The following is a 22,180-nucleotide window of genomic DNA, read 5'->3' on the forward strand; positions in this document are numbered from 1 at the left end:
GACAAGTGTACTGACCAGCAGCCTGTTCACATGTGACTGACTCCTTTTATCCCATCATGCCTCTATTTTCCCACACTATTCCTTCCCAAATTACGTTGATCCCTGCCTTTGCTTCTTCCCTAACTCCCATAATTCGTATTGTGCCATCCCAAAATGCTTTTCCCCAGTAAACAGTCCCTTATCTCCTAGGCAATAAACTCCCTTAGTCTGTAAAGTGCTCTAGAGACCCTGCCAGTTTGCTCATCTTGATGGGTTTCATACCTAGACAGTGAGCTGAGCGCCCTCCTGTGGCAGTACTGGGAGTAGCTGGTGAGTGTGCTGTGTTCTCTCTGATTAGGTTATTAGATTTCCTCTGCCTGTCCTTGTTCCTCTGTGTTCCTTTGTGTTCATGAAGATGAGGCTTTAATCATATAACCTCACACTTCTTATTTTCTGCTTACTTTGCTTAGAGTGTAAATGCCTTTGTTACTGGTGTTGTCCCTGTTCTCTTTAATTCAGTGCTGAACACATGTACTGGGCAGATAAAGCAAATTCCCCCAAAACTTCAGGGAAAGAATTTTCTATGAAATGAAAGCAACAATATAGATGATTTTTTTTCTTTTACCCTTTTCTAGTTTGAAAAAGATTACCTTGAATTTAAGAACCAAATTTCAGCATTGTATGAGTCCATACAAGAATTTGTGGATTCCTGGTTTGAGAGGGCCGTAACTGTAAGTAATTTTACAAATGCCAGCCCCTTGTTCTGGTGCTCAGAAAGGCTGAGTACCCACAGCTCCTACTGAACTTCTTCATTACTGCCAGTGTTCTGTACTGTGCTTGTGGCTGCCTGAGGTAGGAGGACATGAAGCCTGTTACAAGTGTTCTAAAAGTCACTTGCAGAAGTGCTGGAAGATAATGTTCATTGGCACGCCAGTTTTATGTTCCATCTTTCCTTACCAATTTTATAGCCCTATTTTTCTGAAGTTTATTTTCTTTCTTCATCCTGGTGTCCCACATGCTTCCTGTTGCATTTCTAAATTATGGACTGACAGGAGTAATGAAATAATTTCTGCTGTCTGTTACATTAATGTCAGTACTGTTCATTGGTTCAGGCCCTGATCATGATATGAGATGTTAATGAAGCATGAGTAAAAGTGTAGGCATTCTACCACAACTATTTGCAGAAAAAAAGAGTGGCAATTTGAGAATCAGAAGAAAATTAAATATTCCATTATACTGTAGTGGTAGCAGTTTCTTGGTTCATACTATGGTAAATATATTCTATATGGGACAAAATACTGAAGTAAAATTCACTAGCTTGTCTGGATAGACTTTTCTGTGTTTCTTAGAAAACAACTCAAAAACTTACATAAGTCATATTATCAATTAAAAAAACAGTTTATGAACAATGACTTTCTGAACTATTAACATCTTCTGCAGCAAATGCTCCATCCTCTTTTTTAGACTGAACAGATGCTGGGACTTCTGATGAAGCTTGAACAAATAGGAGAAAATCATATTGATCTTAATGAGAAGTATGCCATTGTCCTTCAGCAGTATAGCCAAGACTTAGAGTTTGTTCGAAAACTCTACCAGAAGCAAAAAGAAAATCCGCCTATACCACGTAATATACCACCAGTAAGAATGAAATTAATAAGAAAGAAAAAAGACTTTTCTTCTTGACTGTTTTTAAGTTAATAGAAATATATAACTTCATATCTTCTGTGTTTCAGGTAACAGGGAAGATTATGTGGGCTCAGCAGTTATACAGAAAAATTGACCATCCAATGACATTCCTTAAAAAGAAAACCACACTTCTGAAGGTTGGAAATTAGCAGAGGGAGGATTTCTGCTAAGCTTTCAAGCATGTTATTAACAAACACATGATTTATTTTTATACTCCTAAACTCACTTTTCTAGCAACTTGTGTTCAAGCTCATCCAACAGGATAGGTGTTAGCTTCAGGATTTGAATTTCTTTTTGCAGCATTATTATTCTGTGGCTGAGGACAGTTACTTCCCTTGAGACATTAAGCTAATGTCTTAGGCTGGTGCTTTTGTCTCTTCTGGGGCTTGACTCATGTTAATCCTGACAGCAGCACTGTTGGCTGTGTACCTAAGCTTAGAGCCTTCTGTCTGCTATGCTCTGTAATGAAGAGGACTGAGAAATTTAACCTCAAACACTAGCCACCCTTTATGAAAGAATATAATTTTTATAGCTTTCTTAATGGGACATCAGTGCCTTTGTATAGGTCATAGTACAGACTTTGTTTTACAGGCAAAACTAGGAGGAAAAATCAGGAAAAGAGTTATGTTTAGAGCAGTTAAATACTCTTAATAATTGAATTCCTAAATATATTTCTATGTTTCTGTGTCTTACCTTATCTCTAAAATAGCATAACTTGAATCTTTCTATTCATTTTGTTTTCCTAATGGTGGTGAGGAAAAGCCTAGTAGAGGACATTTCTACTATGTTAAGCTCATTGAATTGATTAAATGGTGGGTTTGGTTTTTTTTTTCCTTGAATTGCAGACACTGGAAATGAAAAAGGTTATTAAGAGCTACAATAAAATGGCTGCAGTTCTTTTGGAATTTGAACTTATTTATCATAGAGCCTGGTGCAGGTTTGCTGACCAGGCTAGAAATTCTCTGCGTGCTTTCTTACTTGTTAGACACCCAGAAACTGAGGTAACTATGATTTATTCTTTGTATTACTGTTGCATTGTTTATGGCACTTTGATCATACAATGGATAGACAAGCACAGCACTAAAATAATCTTAATAGGGTAAAAAAATGAACTACTTGAATCGTTGGGGTTTTTTTTTCCCTTTTTGTGTATGTTTATGGTATAGACTTATTCATGTCTCTTCTTCATAAGGCTCCTGCCTCATTCAGGGCATAAAAGAGGCAGTGCCCAGCAAATGCATATGTATTATTGACGTATCTACCTCTTTTTAGATATAATTTCATGTTTTATTTTCTATGTTAACCAAAATTTTAGTCAAGGAAGGAATTTTTAATTAGATCATGGTCTTTTATGTAGTGGTCAACATCACTGTGTTAAGTATATTATCATTCATTAATTTCCTTTCAAAACTGCTCTGCTGAGGTAGAAAATCTTATTATTCTTATTTCACAGATTATTTTTTCTGCTGTAGTGCAGAGAAATTATGGTAAAAATGTTTTTTTTTTTAAGATTTAGCATCTTAGTAGCATTTAGTGCCCCAAAAACTGTACAGAGAGCTTCACAACATTTCTTCCTAGTCTACCGATGGAGAAACTGAGATGAAAAGGCAAATTAGCTTCTACAGAGTGTAGCTGCAGAACTGGAATTAAATTTAGGAAGTCACAGGAGCCAAGTGTTTAGGGCACAGTGAAGGAATCACAGGAAATTGAAATCAGTGTAAGATATTGGTTGATTAATACTTTGGAAAATTGAGATATTTGTAGAGAAGGGTGAAGATCTGTGTAGAAATATAGGTATCTGTTTTAAAAATCTTTTCTAGTCATCTACATCTTGTTATATGTTCCAGTTACATCATGCTACATGTAACCACAAAACTACTGCCTTATTTTCTATTTCTTTTCCCCTGTGTACTGCTACATGAAGGAATTATTTGTAAACTTGGACCCAGTGGTCCTGGAAGTACTTTATGAAACAAAATACCTGAAAAAAATGCATTTTGAAGTTCCAGATATTGTCCTTGGCTTGTGTGCAGATGAAGAACAGATTAAAAGACATCAAATGGAGTAAGTGAACATTTTTGGGATTTGATTCTCATCTGCAAGTGGGAATCCCTAGCTTTGAGTCTGTTGCATATGCTTTTGATTTGTTAGAATTTTTCTCTTTGATAGAGTTTAATTGAAATTTAATTGTTTTCCCCTGCATTTCTATAGTAATACTGGTAATATGCAGTTGTTCCTATCGCCACAAATATCTCACTATTAGAAAACACCTACATGCTTTAGTTTTGTTACTGCAACAGCTGCTCTGTAAGTGGGGCTCCTAGGTACTGCTAAGGCATCTATGAACTATAACGTAGGAATTATGATCCAAAATATTACAGTTAACACCAAAAGCTTTTTTCTTTTACAAAAGCAAGCTGGAATTTACCACTTGATCAAGGCACAACCCAAACATTTGTATAAATAATACATCATCTGAATTATAATTTGCTCTCTTGTGTTGAATATCTGAAATAACTTTTGTTGATTTTAAATAGTTTATTTCTGCTTCTTGTAACAGTCCAGTTCTGTGCTGGAAGAGTTCTTTTCATTCTCAGGGATGCTGATTATTAATTCTCTAACTCACTAAGCAAGGTTGATAGGTCTTAAAAAAGTTACCCTTTGTGAGGAGTGTTCTTTAGGTAGTTTTCAAATAGAAGTGGAAAAAAAGGGACAAAGTTCAAAGAGTTTCATAAACACTTGAATTCAACCCCTCCTCCCTTTTTCTATTATTAAAGCTTTCAGTCTTTCACTCTTATAATACCACATTTTTCATTAATTATCTGTAGAGTGTTTTAGGACAAAATAACCTAAAGTTTCTAATATGCAAGGCAAACTCTATGTGCTACAGTCTGCTAAAAAGCAGCAGCCCCAACTTTTGCCATCCAAGAGAAACAAAAAAGTACAGAAAATGTTTGCAATAAAAAAATAATCCAAACTTACTTTTTACTCTAAAAAAGACTTCAGACTGACTCCCCAAGCAAAGAAGAAATATTCAGAGACTGTAGAATTTTGCTTAAGCAACACTGGAAAAACACTTTTGGGTATATTGCAGATGGGTTATCTCAGTATATGATATGTAACGATGTTTAAAGTCAAGGTTTTAATCAGGCACAGAACGCAGCTATTACCTTTTTTCGCGGCAGTTCTTGTAAGGATTTCATTATGTATCTGATTTCTGAGTTGCATTCACTTCTAATTCTTGTTTATTATGTAGCTCCATTTTCATGGAACTATATTGGTAAGTCTTGATTCGGAGTTTGGCCTCTTTTTCTTTGGGATTTGGCATCCTAAGTGGTTTGGATCTAGCTTTTTGTATAAGCAGTGTCATTTCATACCATGTCTTGTGAGATAGGAAGAAGGGAACAAAATGCCATGTTTTCAGTTTCCTGGGGTTTTTTATTGTACTTGATTTTCCTTGGAAGAGAGTTACTCTGAATTGATCACAGTCACTTTACTGGAAATACTTTTTTCCCTGGTCTGTTTCTGCTGTTAGTGGGGAGAAAGAGGCTTAGTTTGAGCTAGGAAGAGCTGGGAAGAGTTTTTATTTTTAACATGGGGTCAGAACTTGCAAATCTTATTAACAGAAAATCTGTCCAAAATCCTGTATGTTTCAAACATCTGAATTAAGCACATTCTTAACATGACCATGTCTTGCAGACTCCAGAATCTATTGATCAATTACAAAAAGTGTCTGAGTGGGATTCCTGTTATGCTGAAACCACTGATGAAACCATTCATAGGACAAGTTGAGGATGCCCTTACTCCAGGCCTGATGCAGCTGTCATGGACTTCTTTGAACATCAATAAATGTATGTAGTAGGAGAAGAAGAGGTAAACTGTTAATGCTGCTAGGTGGTACCAGATATTTCCTTGTCAGTTTTAGGAAGAGCACTCCATCTATGTGAGTTAAAAACATGCCAGATCCCTCCCTCCTAATTATGGAAGTAAGTCAGGCATAAGTAACGTGAAAATGGTGTCCTGCTCTAAACTGTGGTGATCAAGCCAGGGCTGTTTGACAACTATCTTTAAACAGCCCTTATTAAGTCATTTGCTTTACCAGGCATATCCTTTTTCCTGTCCCTGGTGATGCCCCTTTACCACTCTTATGTCCTCCCACATAAACAACCCACCTCTTTGTACTCTTGTGATAAAGTGGAAGCAAAACCACTGTAGAATCACAGTTTCTTGAAATTTGTCAGAATTTCTTAATCCTACTAAGTCTCATTGGTCACTGCATTGAAGTGACTTGGTGAGGAACACAGTGAGAGAATTAAGTGCTCAGGTGCTAAAAAAAATATAATAGTTATAGCGCTCTCTCTTTTTTTTTTTTTTTTTTTTTTTTTTTTTTAAGAAGGATGCTTTCTGGCTCCTCACTTTTGGAAAATAATGCTGTAAAATGATCTTGCTCACCCCCACCTCTCTCAATTGAGGCATTACAAATTCAGTTGCTGAGAGTACATTGAAGTCACTAAATTAGCTAATTAACAGCTGTGTAACTGAGTAAATGGTTTGTCATGTTTGACTGCTATCCATACTGCTTTATAGATGGGAGAGCCTGCAGAGCCGTGACTTTTGAGCTTTCTTGCAAACTTCCATGAGTAACATTGCATCATATTACGCCTTGTGTTGCAGTTCCATTTTTTAACTGCATGCATTTTCATTTACTGAGCTTAAACTGTTGCATCACACTTTTAAAATTATGATGCATTTTTGCTTCTTTTTCCCCTATCATTATCTCTCTGATCCTTTTCCAACTAAATGGCCACATAATGAAAAAGTTAAGAGCTCTCTTCATGCCCGCATTCTGGTTTTATTTGTCTGTGAAAAAATGTGTTTGTGGACTGACCTCTTCACTTTAGGTAGATAATGATAGCTCGACTGCTACAAGAATGTGGGGCAAGAGAATGGACGTGGGGTGCTTTAATAATGTCTCTTAGCTTTCCTATAAAAACATCTTCATAACTTATGCTGAACATCCTAAAAGTGACATGTCTAAATTCGGGGTTGAAATTAGTAAGAAATATATATATTTGGAGATTTCTGTCCAAATCCTAAATTTTTCTAAGAAAACTTGTTTTTAATCCTCAATTATGCATTGAGCTTTTTCCACACAACCAGTAAGAAACAACCTTATCCCTATCAAATACAGCATAAAATTGATTAACTATTTTAAAGGTGTCATTTAAATGGACATATATGAAACTAAGACTTTCATGTTGTAGTTCTGTGAGAAAACAATAGCTCATGCTTGGAAATCAGTTTTCAATGGTGGTAGACTGATGTTAGTCTTTCACTTTTCTTCTTAAATATGAAAAGCAACAAGATGAACAGGAACAGATGCAGCCCAAATCTGGACGTGAAATGGGGCATGGGTTTGTGCAGCTGTTCATTTGTGACTGTGCCATGTGACTCTGACCAGTGCTTAGGGCAGGGCTGGCCACCTGGACGCTTACAAGTTAGCCGTTGGTTCAGTGTCTACAAAATAACTCTGACCTGCCAGCAATATGCTGAACTCACTGTGCATGAGCTTAATGTCTTAAGTGCCTTATTTCCATCTCATATGTAGAAGTTTGGGGGCCCATGGTTGCCTTCTAGACTAAAATTCAGGAGAAATGGTGAAAAAAAGGATTTAAGACTACCTAATTTATATATTAAAAAAAAAAGCTGAGTAACTGGTTGGATTATTTGTCTGGTTTAGCCAATGAAAAAGACAAGCTCCATCATTAACTTTCTAATAGGAGTAAATAATGTTTCCACTTAAAGCATCAGCAGTTGGATACCACTGTCACACTGCTGTGTCTTGGATATCATAATGATTTCTTTCTACATACAGTAAGAAACAGTACTGATGATTCAAATTATACTGTCTGGTAATAACAAAGACAAAGGGTGTCAGGTGACATATTTCTCCTTTTTTGCAATGAAAGTATAAAGGACGGAGAAAGAATTTATCCACTCTATTTGGAAACAGTTGTTTTTGCCTAGTTTAATAAACATATCTGTTGAAGGACTGAATTTATCTCTTTCCAAAGCAAGTTAGATCAAACACATGAAAGAAGAAATCTAGTAGTTTAACCACTATGTAATCTTGGCTGGAGGAATTTTAGCCATTAAATTTATAAATTAATTACTATGATAAAAGTACTGGGGATTAATGTAGCAGGACCAAAATAAATTTGGGGCAGTTTTATCCTTTCTGTTTTCCACTGTATTTTGTTGATCCTTTTCATTACAATGTTCTTTATTACGAAACCAGAAGAGATATTTTGAAGGCTGTTGTACTATTTATATAAAATCATTTAATTTAAAGACTCCAAAGTAGAGTAAGTCCATCACTTTTTGGTTCCAAGCCTTAATTGCATATTTCATTGCACTAAATCATCATTTTATTCTAATACTAGGGGCAGGGGGGAATGAGATTTAAGGGGTCTGTATTTTGCATGATTTGTTTTCATTTTCTTTTCCTTGCTTAGTTATTGAGAATGTTTATAGTACCCTGAGGGAGTTGGACTATGTAGTCAAAGAAGCAGCTGATACCCTGGAATGCAGAATTGAAAGAATTCTGGAGGATATGTCGAACACTGCTCTGATAATTTTGCCAGAAGATGAACCTATAGATGTGCTTTCTTTCCTGGAACAGACAGAAAAACTTGCTATCTCTACTGCTCACAAACTGTCTCAGTAGGTTTATTCATTGCATAGATTTGAAGGCTGTATTTGGGAGGGATTATTTATGTATTACTTTTTTATGCATAGAGAGTTTATTTTTAAAATTTTAAGAGAGTACTAGTCTAAAGCAAAATGATAGTCTCAGGATGCAGGGAGAAACTCCCAAGTATTTTGAATACAGCAGATGTAAGATTGCATCTGTAGTGTTTAGCATTTCATATTTTTCTTCTTATGGCATTCTGATCAGTAGCAAGAAAAATGAAGATGGATAAGACTTGAAATCTCATCCCCATATTAATTGCTTGATTCTTTATGCTAGCTAGCTAATCTAAGACTTCCCATTCTCCTGGTGCTTCAAATTTTTTGGCCTGTGCTTATTTTCCAGGTTATAGCAGAACAGTCATTCGGTTCTTCTCCAAAAAGATGTCTATGCTCACTGTGCAAAATAAGAAACCTTCTATTTATTTTTTTGTTTTTATTTTACTAATTCTTATTTCACAGATTATCGCACTGTATCATCATGATAAGCCTGTTTTATTAACTATAGCTGGAAAATAACTTCTTTTTCTTTAATTATGATGAAGTCCAGTTGAATCAGATTTAACATAGTCTGACAAATGGGTTTCTTGATAGTCTGCATATCTTAATGTCTTACATTCTCTGTATACCCAAGCAATAGGAATAAACTGAAAAGTAAAAGGGTATTTCCCTGCACATACAATTCTTCACAGTGCAGTGGGACTGGGGATGTGTACCTGGAAAACAGCAAAGAGTATTCCTTATGTTTGATTCTCTGTGGTTGACTGTAAGGTTGTTTTTGTAGACAGAGTCAGCAAGTGGAATGCTCTGTGTATGAACTGGTAGATATTCTTAAGCACAGGCTGAAAGCATATGCCGACAGAACTCTGGAGGTAAGAAGACCTCTACAGTATAAAAAGTAACTTTTTATAACCTAGTCAGATACTTGATATTTCACTTATGTGCAGGATAATACGGTTATTTTCCTAAGAATTTCCCTTTAACTCTTTAGGATTCATATGCCTGTACACATCTTGACATGAAACAGAAAACACGCTGCCAAAAATGCCTGTCCTGTAGTTACTATAATCTGATGGGACAGCTTTGTCAGAAGAATACTGACTCTTTGGTCAGATGTGAGTCTGTCTTTTTCAGATATTTTTAATTTTTTATTTGCATTTTAAGACTTTTTTTTCCAAACTTACAGCGGTAAAAATATAACCTCACTTAAATATTATATTTATTTAGGCATGAAGATTTCTTTAGAGACCTTAAGACATCGATTGCGTGTTGTTGACTCTAGGTATCAAATGACCAAGTTTGTAGAGACACAAAGGGTTCCTTTGTTCAAAGCTGAAATTCAACTGGCTATTCCAAATGTTGTCTTGCGACCAAGTCTTGAAGATATTCAGGTAACAAAACAATTGCATATCTCAGTCATTTATGGTAAAACATTTATAAATGCATTGTTTAAAAACAACATGTGCAAATTTTATTTGGTATGAGAACTAAGGGAAAAAAAGCTTAAAAGTCACTTCAATTCATGACACTATTGGGTGCTAAGGACATGAAGCTGCTGATCAGGTTTGTTATGCAGGCTAGTAGAAGAAACTTTTTCCTAAAAGCTCAGTAACTCACCTTCACAACCCTCTATTTAGAGGCAAACATTTCAAAGTGAATGCAAAAATAAAAATGAATGCCATTGATACAGCCTGATTTGACTTCCTGGTCCCCTTAAACTCTTTCAGAGTATAAAACTATGTTATCAGTTTAAAATATCATTCATAAATCAGCATTCTGCAGTAGTGAATTGTAAGAAAAATATTGCTAGCCTGAGGCCCTAAACTGTGGGACAATTTGAACGCTTGTTTAAACTTCTAATTCAGCAAAATTCTTACACATGTACTTACAGTCTCCTATGATCTCTGAAGTATTAGCTGTTTATGCTGTTGATTTGTGGACTTTTCATTTATCATTGTCACTGTCAAAATCAGTAGTTGAATTCTTTCTCGGATTTCATTTGCAGCCTTCATGGTGTTGTCAGTAAGAAATCAGACCACAAAGCATAATTTAAAAATACCATAGATAGAAGCTGTATAATAATTTATATAGCTGCCTGTATAGATTATAGACTATACCATCACAAATTCAGACAAATGTATTCAGGCATTCTGATATGAATGTGAATACCATTATTATTATTAATAAATAACTATGTTTATAAACAGTTTAAGGGGAAAGAGTACTATAAGTTGTGAGCCCCAGTGTTTCGTGATTACTGTTCATAAAGCTCTCTTACATTCTCGCTTGAAAAAACATGTAAATGTAGAAGGACTGTGATAAAGCTTTATGGAGTACTCTTTCCCCTTACAAAGTGTGTTTTGGGTGATCCTACTTCATGCTTATTGGAATATTTCCTGTAAAGATAGATGTATAATTTTTTGGTATTGTTTGGAGGATCCCTTTTTTTCTTTTTTGCCCCCTCTTATTTGTCATAATCTCTCTGTGTGCTCAAGGTGAATGTTTTGCTGTTTTCAGAGTGCTGTAAACAAAACAGTAAATATCATATTATCAATAGCCAAAGAAATCCCCCTGTGGAAATTTGCTTACTTACATCATAAACAGCAGCAGGTGAGTATTATATTTTAATTATTTTAAAATTTTAGTATTTTGGTTAGATTTTCTTAATCTTATAGGAATATGTTCGATACCAGTACTTTGATTTATAATCTGGTGGATCTTCCTGTTAAGTGAAAGTGTAGTTTTTAATCTCTATACCAAGTAATTGAACATAAAAGAAATAAATCTTAAACCTTATGTTTGGTGGGTTTTAATATTAAAATCAAAAGTTGCTCTAATAAAGTCTTTTAAAAATACTGTTCAAGTATGATGATATTGCAGAGTATGTGTGGGAATTGTCCGTGGATACTACTAGCTGAGTATAAATTATCACTCTTCCCAGGCAAAAGCTTTGGTTTATGTTAAACTTTCAGGCTGCATACAGCACCTATAATGCTACAATAAATACAATATAAATATTTTAACTGGTGTTAAAATGAGCACTAAAACCTTGTGAAGTCTGAGGTATAGATAGAAACAAAAATTTTTTGAAGTACAAGAAATACACAGTAATGGTAATAAAATGGCCTTGATTCTCTCCTCTGGTAATGACATACAGATCTATGTAGATCTGTGCTGAAAAGTGTCTTTGTAAAAATATCCACCTATTTGGTCGATCTGAGATGAAAAACAGATCAGCTCATTTCAATGAAAAAACCCCATTCAAGTCTGGAAAACAAATAATTAAAAAAACAAATTAGGAGAGAGTGGGTTGAATTCAGTTTCCTCAAGCAGAGTTGTTTGCTTATTTCCAAGCAGCCAAAGCTTCACTGCCTCCAGGACTTTTTTTTGGGCCAAGAACGGGTATAGATTCTAATTCTACATAAAGAAAGCAGGAAGACCTGAGCAGTTGTGTAGGAGCAGGAAACAGCACAATTGTATATGACGCATATTTGACAGATGTCATTCAGAGTTGATTAATATAGAGCTCCACATGGCAGTTTTTTATAAAATCAACTTTAACACTAGAACTATAGTTCTGTAAAAATCCAAGCTAATAACAGGGAGTCTCCTTGTGGATGCTTTCTTTGCACTTTCTATCTGTTCTTAGAAGTAATTTGTGGCGTATGTATTATTGGGCATTTCATAATGTTGAAAAAAAAAACCCCAAAACTAATGGACATACATTTTTTTCTTGTTTAATTTATGCCAGATTGAACAAGCTGTTGCTGTAGAGCTAGGTGATGAGAGCAAACTCACCAGGATGGTGGCACTGAAACCTTTAGACAAGCAGATCATTGAGCATAAGGATGTAAACAAAGTGGTGATCCAACTAAATACAATTATTTTATCTCTTAAAACTGAAGCATCGGATCTTCTGAACAGCTTTTCTGAATTTTCAGGCATCTGGAACAAGGTTAAATACATATTTGATAAAATGTGTTGCTATATTGTGAAATCTTCTAGATAAACTCTTTTGGGTTGCATAAGGACACTGTGTGCTCAGCAGGAAGCATTGATTTCATGGTAGAATCCATATATCCATAACACCTTCTCTATCTACTCTTGTGTTGACTAGGACTTGTCATTCTTTATGAATTAAACCACTTGAGGAAGAAAGCAGAAGAATAAAAAAGAATGCTTATGCATCTTTCTCACAGCATCTTGTCTGCATAGGTTATAAAAAAGAATAATTTAGCAGAATCTCTGAGAAATTGCAGACTACAAAACTGCTCCTGAATATTAAACTGACTAGTTCTTCTTCAGCAGCCGCTGCTGAAAGCAGCTTTTCTATTTCTTCACAAAAAATTATAAACTAAATCCATTAAATGTTTCCAGTAATCAGGATTCCAAAGCAGAAGAGAATCTGGGCTGATGGAGTTGTCTTCATTAGGAAGTGGTCCAATCACATAAATGGTAAAGCTCTGAGGAGTGTTTTGGCAGAACATATTTCATGAAATAAAACCTTGTATACATTCTGACTAGTGAAATTCAACTTGGTGTGGATGGACAACTGCTGGTCTTACCTATCAAAGGTGCTTTAGACAGGCTGAGAAACAAGCAATCAAAACAAGAGCAATCTTATCTTTGTAGCTTCTCACTATTTTTAACTTCCCCTTCCTAAACCAACTCATAGGTGACCACGTTCCCACAGCTGACTCTTTTGCAGTTAGAGTTCAGGCTAAGACAGAACATATTCACCTCTTCATGGCTTCTGGGGTTCCAAATCTTAATTCTTAGTTGCCTCAGTTTTTGGAGCTATTGTTTGAGCTAACCACATGTTGATGATACATTGTTTCACCCAGACAAGGCACAATCAGATTGGAAGATGCAGTAGCATGGTAATGTTTCATTTTTACTAAAATCTTCTAGAATAGTCAATTAATCTGCTCCTTAACCTTAAAACTCCTTAGGAGTTGGCACTGTTTCCCCCTGTCTTTAAAATTTCTGTAGGACCAGTGGGAACTGTCACTAGTAACTCATTATTGGCCAGAGAAGCCTAACAGCTTCTCAGGTCCCTCACAGTGCAGACTATAGATGAATTTCATTGAACTGGGTGAAGATCATTTGTCTGTAATTGCATCGAGAATCTAACACATTTATTGAGCTGGTGACACTGAAGTTCTCCCCTCTGCAGAGACTGGCCTACCTTATGAAAAGGAAAGATGCTCAGTGGTCTGTTGCTGTTAAACAAGCTTCAATAAGCTAAATGTCCCCTCCTTCCTTAGATCTATCTTTCCGTGCAAAACAGTGATTGCTCTAAATGGTCCAGCCATTTGTAGCTAGAAACTGGAGTTAAATATACTGTTTCAGGAAGAGTGAAGATGGCTGAATACAATCACTACTGTTTAAATACCTGTTAGAGAATGTGAACTGCTTTTGAGGGTTTGCAGACAGAAGGGAGACTGGGAAGGAAATATTTCCAACAAAGTTTTAGGCATTGTAAATTTTGTAGTAATATTTGGATGGATAAGGGATATCCTGATTTGTGTCCGGTTTTGAGTTACAGATAGATTTCAAGTGCTTTAAAGAGTACTGTACAAAGAGTGAGAGTCAGGAAAAGCAGTTCTAGTGAAATAATTTGATCTTAATGCTTCTATTTTTAGCTCTTTTAGAGAGGGATCATTTGTGTTTGTACAGTACATCAGGCAGCTGGGTCCCCCATGTGTTATTGTAATACCAATGCTAAATAATAATTAAAATAAAGTTCTTTTATATAGGATCCAGAGGAAAAAGTGAGGGATTTTATAGATACTAAACGAACAATGGCTGAATTCCAAACTCAAATCAGATACTTTTCTGTAAGTATTGTATCTTTAATCGAAATGAACTGTTCAGAGAAATTGTAGTGAAATGAAAAGCTGAACACTTGTGTTTATCTTAGAAATTAGAAATGCAAATCAGAGAACTGCCAAATCACTGTGTACTGGAATCAGTGGATATTGCAACAGAGTCATTGAAAATAGCCTTAATTCAGGAATGCCGCTCAAGACAAAGAACATTTGGATTAGCTTTGAATAAAAAGTCTGCTGCAGACATGGATGAAATTTATTCATTCATTGAAAATGTTAGCAAGAGATTAAGCAGACCTATCCGTGACCTTGATGATGTACGGGGAGCAATGGAAGCACTAAAGACAATCCGAGAGAATGAGATTAAAATTGACATGACAGTTGGACCTGTAGAAGAATCTTATTCTGTGCTTCATAAATACAATCTGCTCTTTCAAGATGGAAATACAGAAAGAGTTGATGGATTGGCTTATGCCTGGAAGAACCTAAACACACAGGTATCATAGCTGTATTATTTCTCAAATCATATATATAGCAAAGTTATTCTCAACTTTTTTAATGTTTAAATGCTAGAACAAAACTATTTTCTTACTTAAAACTCTGTGCTTTTTTTCATGCCTCTTTTATGCCTGTTTTTCCTTTTTGTCTGCATGTAGGCTCTGCAGGTTGAGGACTTGCTGCTGAAGGTACAGCCAGACATGAAAACAGATTTACTGAGTGGTGTTCAAAAATTCCAAATTGATACTGCAGAATTTTGCAAAGATTATGACGAAAAGTAGGTGACCTGTGGTGCAATACAATTATGCTTCACTAGTGATTGTTCAAAAATGGTGATCTAAAGAGCTTCAGAAAATAAACACAGGACAGCATCAGTGTATATATAACAGCTGGTAAAAAAGCCTAATTTCAGAATAATGTATGATGGGCAGATACTCTTACCTTCACAGATTAATTCCCATAATTTCAATGCTGGAGTCAGTGAAATTCCAGAAGAGTTAATAGGTTGGGGAAAATAAATCAAATTTTCAATCCATATCCAAATTGAAAGGTTTTTTTTGGTTCTAAGCTCAACAAAGCACTTAAGCAAATATTTAATATTAAGTATATAAGTAGTGCCTTGGATGTGAGTGGAGATTCCAGTTCTGGGTATTTCTAAGTTCGCTAAGTCATACTCAGTCTTACTTCTAAGCTTACTTTGGCTCTTTTTTAATTTAAATTGTGGGGTATGTGTGCTTCATTGGACACTTCTACGTTAGTAACAAAGAAGGAAAGACAGAATTTGGCTTGATGTGGTCTGTTATGATTCTAGGACAATACATGCACAGTGTGTGTTTTTTGGCAATGAAGTTCACATCAGCAGCTGACCCTAGGTGTGCACTGCACACCTATAGCCCATGGGCAGTGTGAAGCAGCTTTATGTACATTCTCCGCAGGCTGCCTTGCAGTTATGAACAGAATTCAGTGCATGCATAGAGCACAAACAAGAATATATACTCTTCTCCTAGGGCAAGTGCTTTTGCACTGGCATTACAAGCAGGGTGGTCCAAATGGTAACTGGGTGCTTGGCTTCAACCTTTGCTTCACCAGGAGTGAAACTTCTGGGAGGCACACCAGCAGTGCATTTGAGTGCAAGCTTCAAGACTCCAGCTATAGACACAAAGGTGAATTTGCGCTTAAAAGGAACCCACTAAAGCATCAGGTTTCTAATGTGGATGCATGCATAGTGCTGCCTGCAGTTCTGCTCTTGGAGCTGGCTGGAGGAATTAATGGAAGCACCCAGTGGCTGCTACCAGTTGTAGGGAGCCTGAGAGAATTCCCCCTCCTGGAGGTTTATCTGCCTGGGCTCAGGGCCAACTTAGAGTTAGTGCATCTGAGGGCTTCCTCCTTCTTTTGGTGGCAGAGCACTCCCAGGTAGCTCTGTGGGGAGGCCTCAGCAAAGCTGACACTCCTTCCTGTGGGATTTGCTTTAAAGCTGAGGCTTCACTCCCTGGCCTTGGCCTGACCTACAGGTCCAGCTCTGTTGCAGCCGTGCCTGTGCCTGGCCATGGACCCTGCTGAGCTGAATGTGAATTCCAATGCACAGACTCAGTTCTCATCCTCGTGTTAGAACAGCCTGGTAACCACCAGACTAGACTGGGTCTCATCCCGATTACCTTCACTAGACCTGCTTCTGACCCTGACTTGCTGACTCACCTTCCCTGCTTGACCTAGGTCCTGTGTAATTATTGTGGACTTGTCTAAAGATCTGGACTCTTGTTTTGAACCTGACTATCATCCCCAGGCCTGCCCTGCTCTCCTTGATTGACTACTATGGGACCAAGCTCTGGCTGCCTCTGCTGACCGTGTTACTGCTTTCATCTCCTGGTTCCATTTTCCTTGCCAAGCAGCCAGCCTGCACCACTCTCTGATGCCCATGTATCTGCATTTTTTTCTAGAAATAACCATGGCACAACAGAATATTACATACTTACAGTTCCCATCCCAAAATATTATGATGCAGCCAAGAAGTGGTATGAGAGCTGCTGATTACACCCAGTCCTCCAGATGAGATGTACTCATTAGGGCAAAATCATATTTTTTTCTGTTATTGTTCTGAGTGCTTCATTATGGTTCTAGTACCAGCTATCACAGTTTTCATCCCTGAATTATATACCTGCTGTCTTTCCCTTTTTAAGACTACAAATGAAAATAATCATTAAAATGTATTTTAGAGAAGAAAAGAAGTGAAAATAACAAAGACAAAACATTTATAGATCTTTTTAGCTGTTTGTAATATGTATGGTAACCCAGATGATTTTTATTATTAGAAATAAAATGGGCTTTCTTTCAGATACTACTCAATATGTAATGTTGGGACACTGAATATACTTGGCATTTTCTCTTTTAGTGTCTTTTGTGAAAATTTCTAGAAAAAACTGATAGAAAATATTAAATACTGTTCAGTAAGTCAGGTCTGAGTTCTATAGTTCTTCCTTGTGACACCTGTATGGTTGATATTTGCACTGAATTTGTTTTGTTTTTTACAGGGGCCCCAGTGAGGAGAATGTTCCTCCCTGTGAAGCAAGTGACAGATTACAGATCTTTCAAGCCAAATTTGATGAACTATGGAGGAAGTATATCTCTCTTTCTGGTGGGGAAGAATTATTTGGTCTTCCTATCACAGGTAGTTTCTCAGGGGATATGGATACCTGGTCCTAGGCTATTAAATTTTTCTTCTGGATCTTGCTAAATGCATTCAGTGCTGGATTCATTGTACAAAAAATCCTTGCAGTAAATATTTACTGTTTTTCCTATCAAAAGCAGCTGTGTGAAACTGGCTCTCAGTCTGCACATACATAAACATCAGGTGCAAAAATATTGCACTGTTCCGTGTATCTCAGGGTCCAGCTGCTTAGCTCTCTTGCTTTTTTTGTTCAGAGCTAAGCACATCTCCTGTCTGTATTCTTCCGTGTCTAAATTTTGGGAACATGTTGCTGAAGTACTCAAGTTGTCCCTGCTCCAGGTGTATAATGAATTCCCTTGGGCTGTGCAACTGATCTGTAATATCCTTATGGCTCCTAGTCAGACACACTTCAAGTCTGGAAGACCATGGTATGAATTAAAGTTACAGCAGAATGTATGATAAGCACTTTAATTTGTACATACTAAACTCAGCGTATTTTCCTGTCTGAAGACATACACAATAATCATGATATATTTAATTAGGAATTCCCAAAGATATGAGAAACTAAACAAAACATTTCAGTTAAGGAGGTCCATTTTAAATACTTTTATTGTGTAATATATTCTATATTTTTATTTTGAAAGCACACCCCCCATCCCCATCCTCTTCCTCTTAAATAAATAGCACAAGTTGAGATGAGGGATATTTTAGTTCTTGTATAAAAGTATAGTGCATTCCTTTGTCATTTCAGCTACTTTTTCAACATTATCTTCCTCACAGGTAGGTGCAGTACCTCCCTTATAAGATTACATGTAGTGATATAGAAGAATATTTATAAAAAACTCAGCAATCTAAACAATTAGTGTACATCAAAATCTGATGTTCTTATGTAATGTAACTGGAAAAGTTTGTCTTACTAGACACTAGCTAAAAGACCATAAGTCTGATTTCAGACATTTATTAAGTACTAGTTTTAGAAATACATGGATTTTTGTGTTCATGAATATAGTTGTACCTAATTAACATACGTAAATTTCTTTTTTTAATATTTGAAACAGAGTATCCCGAACTGCACAAAATTAAACGTGAGCTTTCATTGCTTCAGAAACTTTACAGTCTTTATAATTCAGTTACTTCTAATATTGATGGATACAATGAAATACTTTGGAATGATTTAAATATTGAAAAAATTAACAATGAACTTCTGGATTTTCAAAACAGGTAAGTTATTATTTGTTGAAATGCATAAATTTTTTATTTCTCAGCTTTCTGTGTTCATTATCTTGTGAAAATTGCCCTGAGGAGCAAAAATCTGTTGCTTTATTTCAAGCTCAGGCTTGCTCAAGTGCTCAGCACAGCTGCGCTAGTTGCAGACTGTGGTGCAATATGCAGCTAGCGGGTGACCTTACTTAGTTTGGCATGGGAGTCACTTTAGCCTTGTTGGGGTATACCGACAAGGTAGGTTGTAGCTTATTTAATGAATAATGTGCATAAACCTGTGGCAGGGGGTTGTAAGTATAAATAACCTTCATAGCTGATCTTCGCATATTATCTCCTCTGATAATATGTGATGTAAGCCAAAATTTTGATGTTATTGTCTGTTTCGGTGCATTTGTACAGACTGAAATTGTTTCAACAAAGGTGGGTAGCCACACTAAACTTTGAGGGGTTAGTTATGAGATTTGAGAGGAAGAATGTTTTCCACATTACATGCAAAATAACTATTAGGTGAAACCATGCTTTGCTGAAATCAGAGGAATTCTTCTACTATGTTGGTAATGATGCAGCTTTGGTTTCTCAACAGCCATGGCTGGATCTGTAAGACTTCCCTGACCCAGCTTGTTACTTCTCACAGTGGCAGGGGCTCATGAACCAATAGGATTTGGATTGTTTCCCCTTTGCCATCTTGCTTTGAATTCTGATTCCTGGCAATGGAGTATGGACAGAATTGATAGAAAAGGGGAATACGTGCAAAAGTGGAGAGTCTATATGCAGGTCTTAAGTACGCTGTGCATCCATTCCTTTACAGTAGTTATCTGTACCAGCCTGTGTTTTACTCTTAATGGGAATTACAGAATATGAATAAGAACAAAATTACATGCAAAAGTTTGAAAATAAATGTGCAATATTTTTATCCTGTGTATATGTATTGGAAAAAAAGATGTGAACTGTCTCTCTGTTTTCTTTCTTCTTTTATTATTTCTGTATAAGCATTTTCTTCACCTCTTTACACAGCGGCTCACTTTCTCAGTGAGTCTGTCAAGACAAGTTCATACTCAATGTAAAGAGCTTTCTCTTCTGCACAGCTGCTCTTCTGGAACAGCCAGTGTATGTGACTCTTTGCTTCACCAGTAGTTCTGAGCAGTGTTTGATTTTGGATTCTGCAATGTGGCCCGAGACAGACTTTACTTAAATTTTGGTATTATTCAAGAGATTGAGATCAAATCTGCTTTTTTAATCTCATCTCAAATCTTTGAATAGCACAGGAGAAGTTACTTGTGCTCAGGTTTTTTAGTCATACGGTATTTCGACTGTGTCACCATTTTAGCAGGGTCCATTTCACACTGAAGGACACACTGAAGGAACGGGATGGAGATTTTCTTCTTTTTCTGGAAAAACTGAGCTAACTGTCTTCTAGTCATCAATTTGAAAAAAACCCTCATGTTTATTTTAATAATAATAGTAAAAACTAATGTATGTGAAATATATATACTTTGCATTTAGACAATATATATGAGTCTTGATCTCATTTCAGTAGAATTCTGGAATCTGCATCATCATTTTTTATATAGTTAATTATATTTTACAGGTTGGTAGGACTCTCTTCATGCTTCCTTCTGGAACTCTGAAGGAAGCCATTGTGTGGCAACAGTTTTGAAAGTTATGTTTCTCTTTTTACTTCACACGTAACTTTTTTTTTTCCTCTCAAGTGTAGAGCTATATTTGATGGTCACCTTACACCAATAGGCAGTAAATATTTTTTTGTAATAGATATCTAACCCAGTACTATCCTTCCTTTGGCAGGCTTGCTAGCATTATTGCATCAAGATATTCTCTTTAAAGCTGGAGAAATTTAAATAGTGTACAGGAGAGTATCCACAAAAATAACTAAGATGGTGTGCTGTGTTTTGAAAGGAGCAGGAATACTGGAAATGCAATTAGAGTTTTAGTGTAATTGTAAAGATATGCATAGTTTTTTACTGTAATGTTCTTTTTTGCTACCCCTTTTAAAAATAGTAATATAATAGAAAACCTAGAATCGTGAAAAGAAGAATCACAAAAATAACTGTAGGTGAAAATAAATAAATTTAAAAGAAAATTAAAAGGATAAATATTTAGAGAAAATGCATGTGGTAGGGAGCATTATAGAAGTCTATAATAGCAACTAGAGAGAAATTTCCCTTTATGTTTTACTGTAATGTAGTGTAAAGAGGATGTCCATTAAATTTAAGAAGGAAATTTAAACCTAATCAATGGAGTAGTTTTCTAACATAGTGTGTAACTCATGGAACTTGCTGTTAGAAGATATTACTGAGACCAAGACAAAGAAAAAAGGTATCTGTATTAAAAAAAAATCAGTTTTCATTACCAAGCTAAGAGATCCTGTTTCCAATTGCAAGCCTAAGACAAAGTTTCTAAGAACGTTACTTGTGCCTCAGCATAGCAGTAGCTAGAAACTGCTTCTTAAAGCCTTATTGATACATGACAGAGTATAATTTTCCATTCTGCAATGCTTTTCTCTAGCACATTTAATACTATCTATTGCTGGATTCAAGATGAAAGACTACAGTGGTTATTTTAGTGCTATGACAGTATGCATATGTTCATCTACCTCTTACCAGCAAGCAGTGAAGAATTCACACATGCTCCAGCATTGTGTGACAGATCTGTCTGACTTTGAGCTGTGAAAAATGGAGAATTTCTTTGAAGGAATTTTTCAGTACGGATTGGTTTTATGTGGCTTTTTGCTTCTGCCATTGAGCTGTAGAACTACTGTCAGTCTTTGGTCCATAGCTTTGGCAGATGAAAATTGGCATAACTTGTTAGAAGCAAGTGGAGCTGTGACAATTCACAGTACAAGAGGTTCTTCATTTAAAATTTTTTTTTATCTTGAAATTGTGCATAAAAGAAGATTTTTCTTTAAATATCTTTCATAGAAACTAGGCATAAAACAGGAGTTGTTTGGTTGAAACAGAAGTATTTTTCTGTTTGAAAGCAGGTCAGTTTTTGTTTAGGATATACTTTATTTTGCTTGAAAAAGTATATGTTGTTTAATCCTTTACAAAATTGGGTGCATTTTCAAATTTTTAGTAAAAAAATGACACTGCAAAAGTTTAAGTTCAGACATGGATTTGCACATGAAACCTCCTTTAATTTAAACTGCAACAGAAACCAAACCATTCTAGTGTGATTTTTACTGTCTTTAGCAGTGTTTCATGCCTGCAGTCAGCTGTATATTATGTTACTGGCTTGCAACTGGATTTTTATTTACAGTCTACCGGTGCACTGGTTGAAAAATGAGAATATATTGTACCATTAAATGGTGGGTTGTGATTATTAAGAATAAAATATTTCTTCTTTTTTCTGCTTTTTTAAAGAATCCGCAAGCTACCAAAAGCATTGAAGGAATGGCAAGCTTTTCAAGACCTAAAAAAAAAAATTGATGACTTCACAGAGAGCTGCCCTTTACTTGAAATGATGTCAAACAAAGTATGTTCAACATAATAATTTGGAGATAAGATTCACTTGAAAACCTCTATTGAAGACTATG

The 22,180-nt window shown here is 35.9% G+C and overlaps 1 protein-coding gene across 1 annotated transcript in view; it reads left to right on the forward strand.

The window, feature by feature from the left end:
• Window positions 1-22,180, forward strand: part of LOC141933334 (dynein axonemal heavy chain 5-like) — a 166,853-nt gene that overhangs the window by 25,882 nt on the left and 118,791 nt on the right. Inside the window, exons 15-32 of the mRNA XM_074847902.1 lie at window positions 615-710; window positions 1,444-1,617; window positions 1,713-1,802; window positions 2,511-2,666; window positions 3,590-3,729; window positions 5,365-5,516; window positions 8,181-8,388; window positions 9,200-9,287; window positions 9,407-9,530; window positions 9,643-9,806; window positions 10,933-11,025; window positions 12,167-12,370; window positions 14,175-14,255; window positions 14,339-14,743; window positions 14,903-15,021; window positions 17,273-17,409; window positions 18,468-18,630; window positions 22,008-22,119. Coding sequence (XP_074704003.1) covers window positions 615-710; window positions 1,444-1,617; window positions 1,713-1,802; window positions 2,511-2,666; window positions 3,590-3,729; window positions 5,365-5,516; window positions 8,181-8,388; window positions 9,200-9,287; window positions 9,407-9,530; window positions 9,643-9,806; window positions 10,933-11,025; window positions 12,167-12,370; window positions 14,175-14,255; window positions 14,339-14,743; window positions 14,903-15,021; window positions 17,273-17,409; window positions 18,468-18,630; window positions 22,008-22,119 — 2,706 coding nt within the window. The remainder of the gene's footprint in view (window positions 1-614; window positions 711-1,443; window positions 1,618-1,712; window positions 1,803-2,510; window positions 2,667-3,589; window positions 3,730-5,364; window positions 5,517-8,180; window positions 8,389-9,199; window positions 9,288-9,406; window positions 9,531-9,642; window positions 9,807-10,932; window positions 11,026-12,166; window positions 12,371-14,174; window positions 14,256-14,338; window positions 14,744-14,902; window positions 15,022-17,272; window positions 17,410-18,467; window positions 18,631-22,007; window positions 22,120-22,180) is intronic.

Source organism: Strix aluco, chromosome 1 (assembly GCF_031877795.1).
Source record: "Strix aluco isolate bStrAlu1 chromosome 1, bStrAlu1.hap1, whole genome shotgun sequence".
In the NCBI taxonomy this organism is placed as follows: Eukaryota; Metazoa; Chordata; class Aves; order Strigiformes; family Strigidae; genus Strix; species Strix aluco.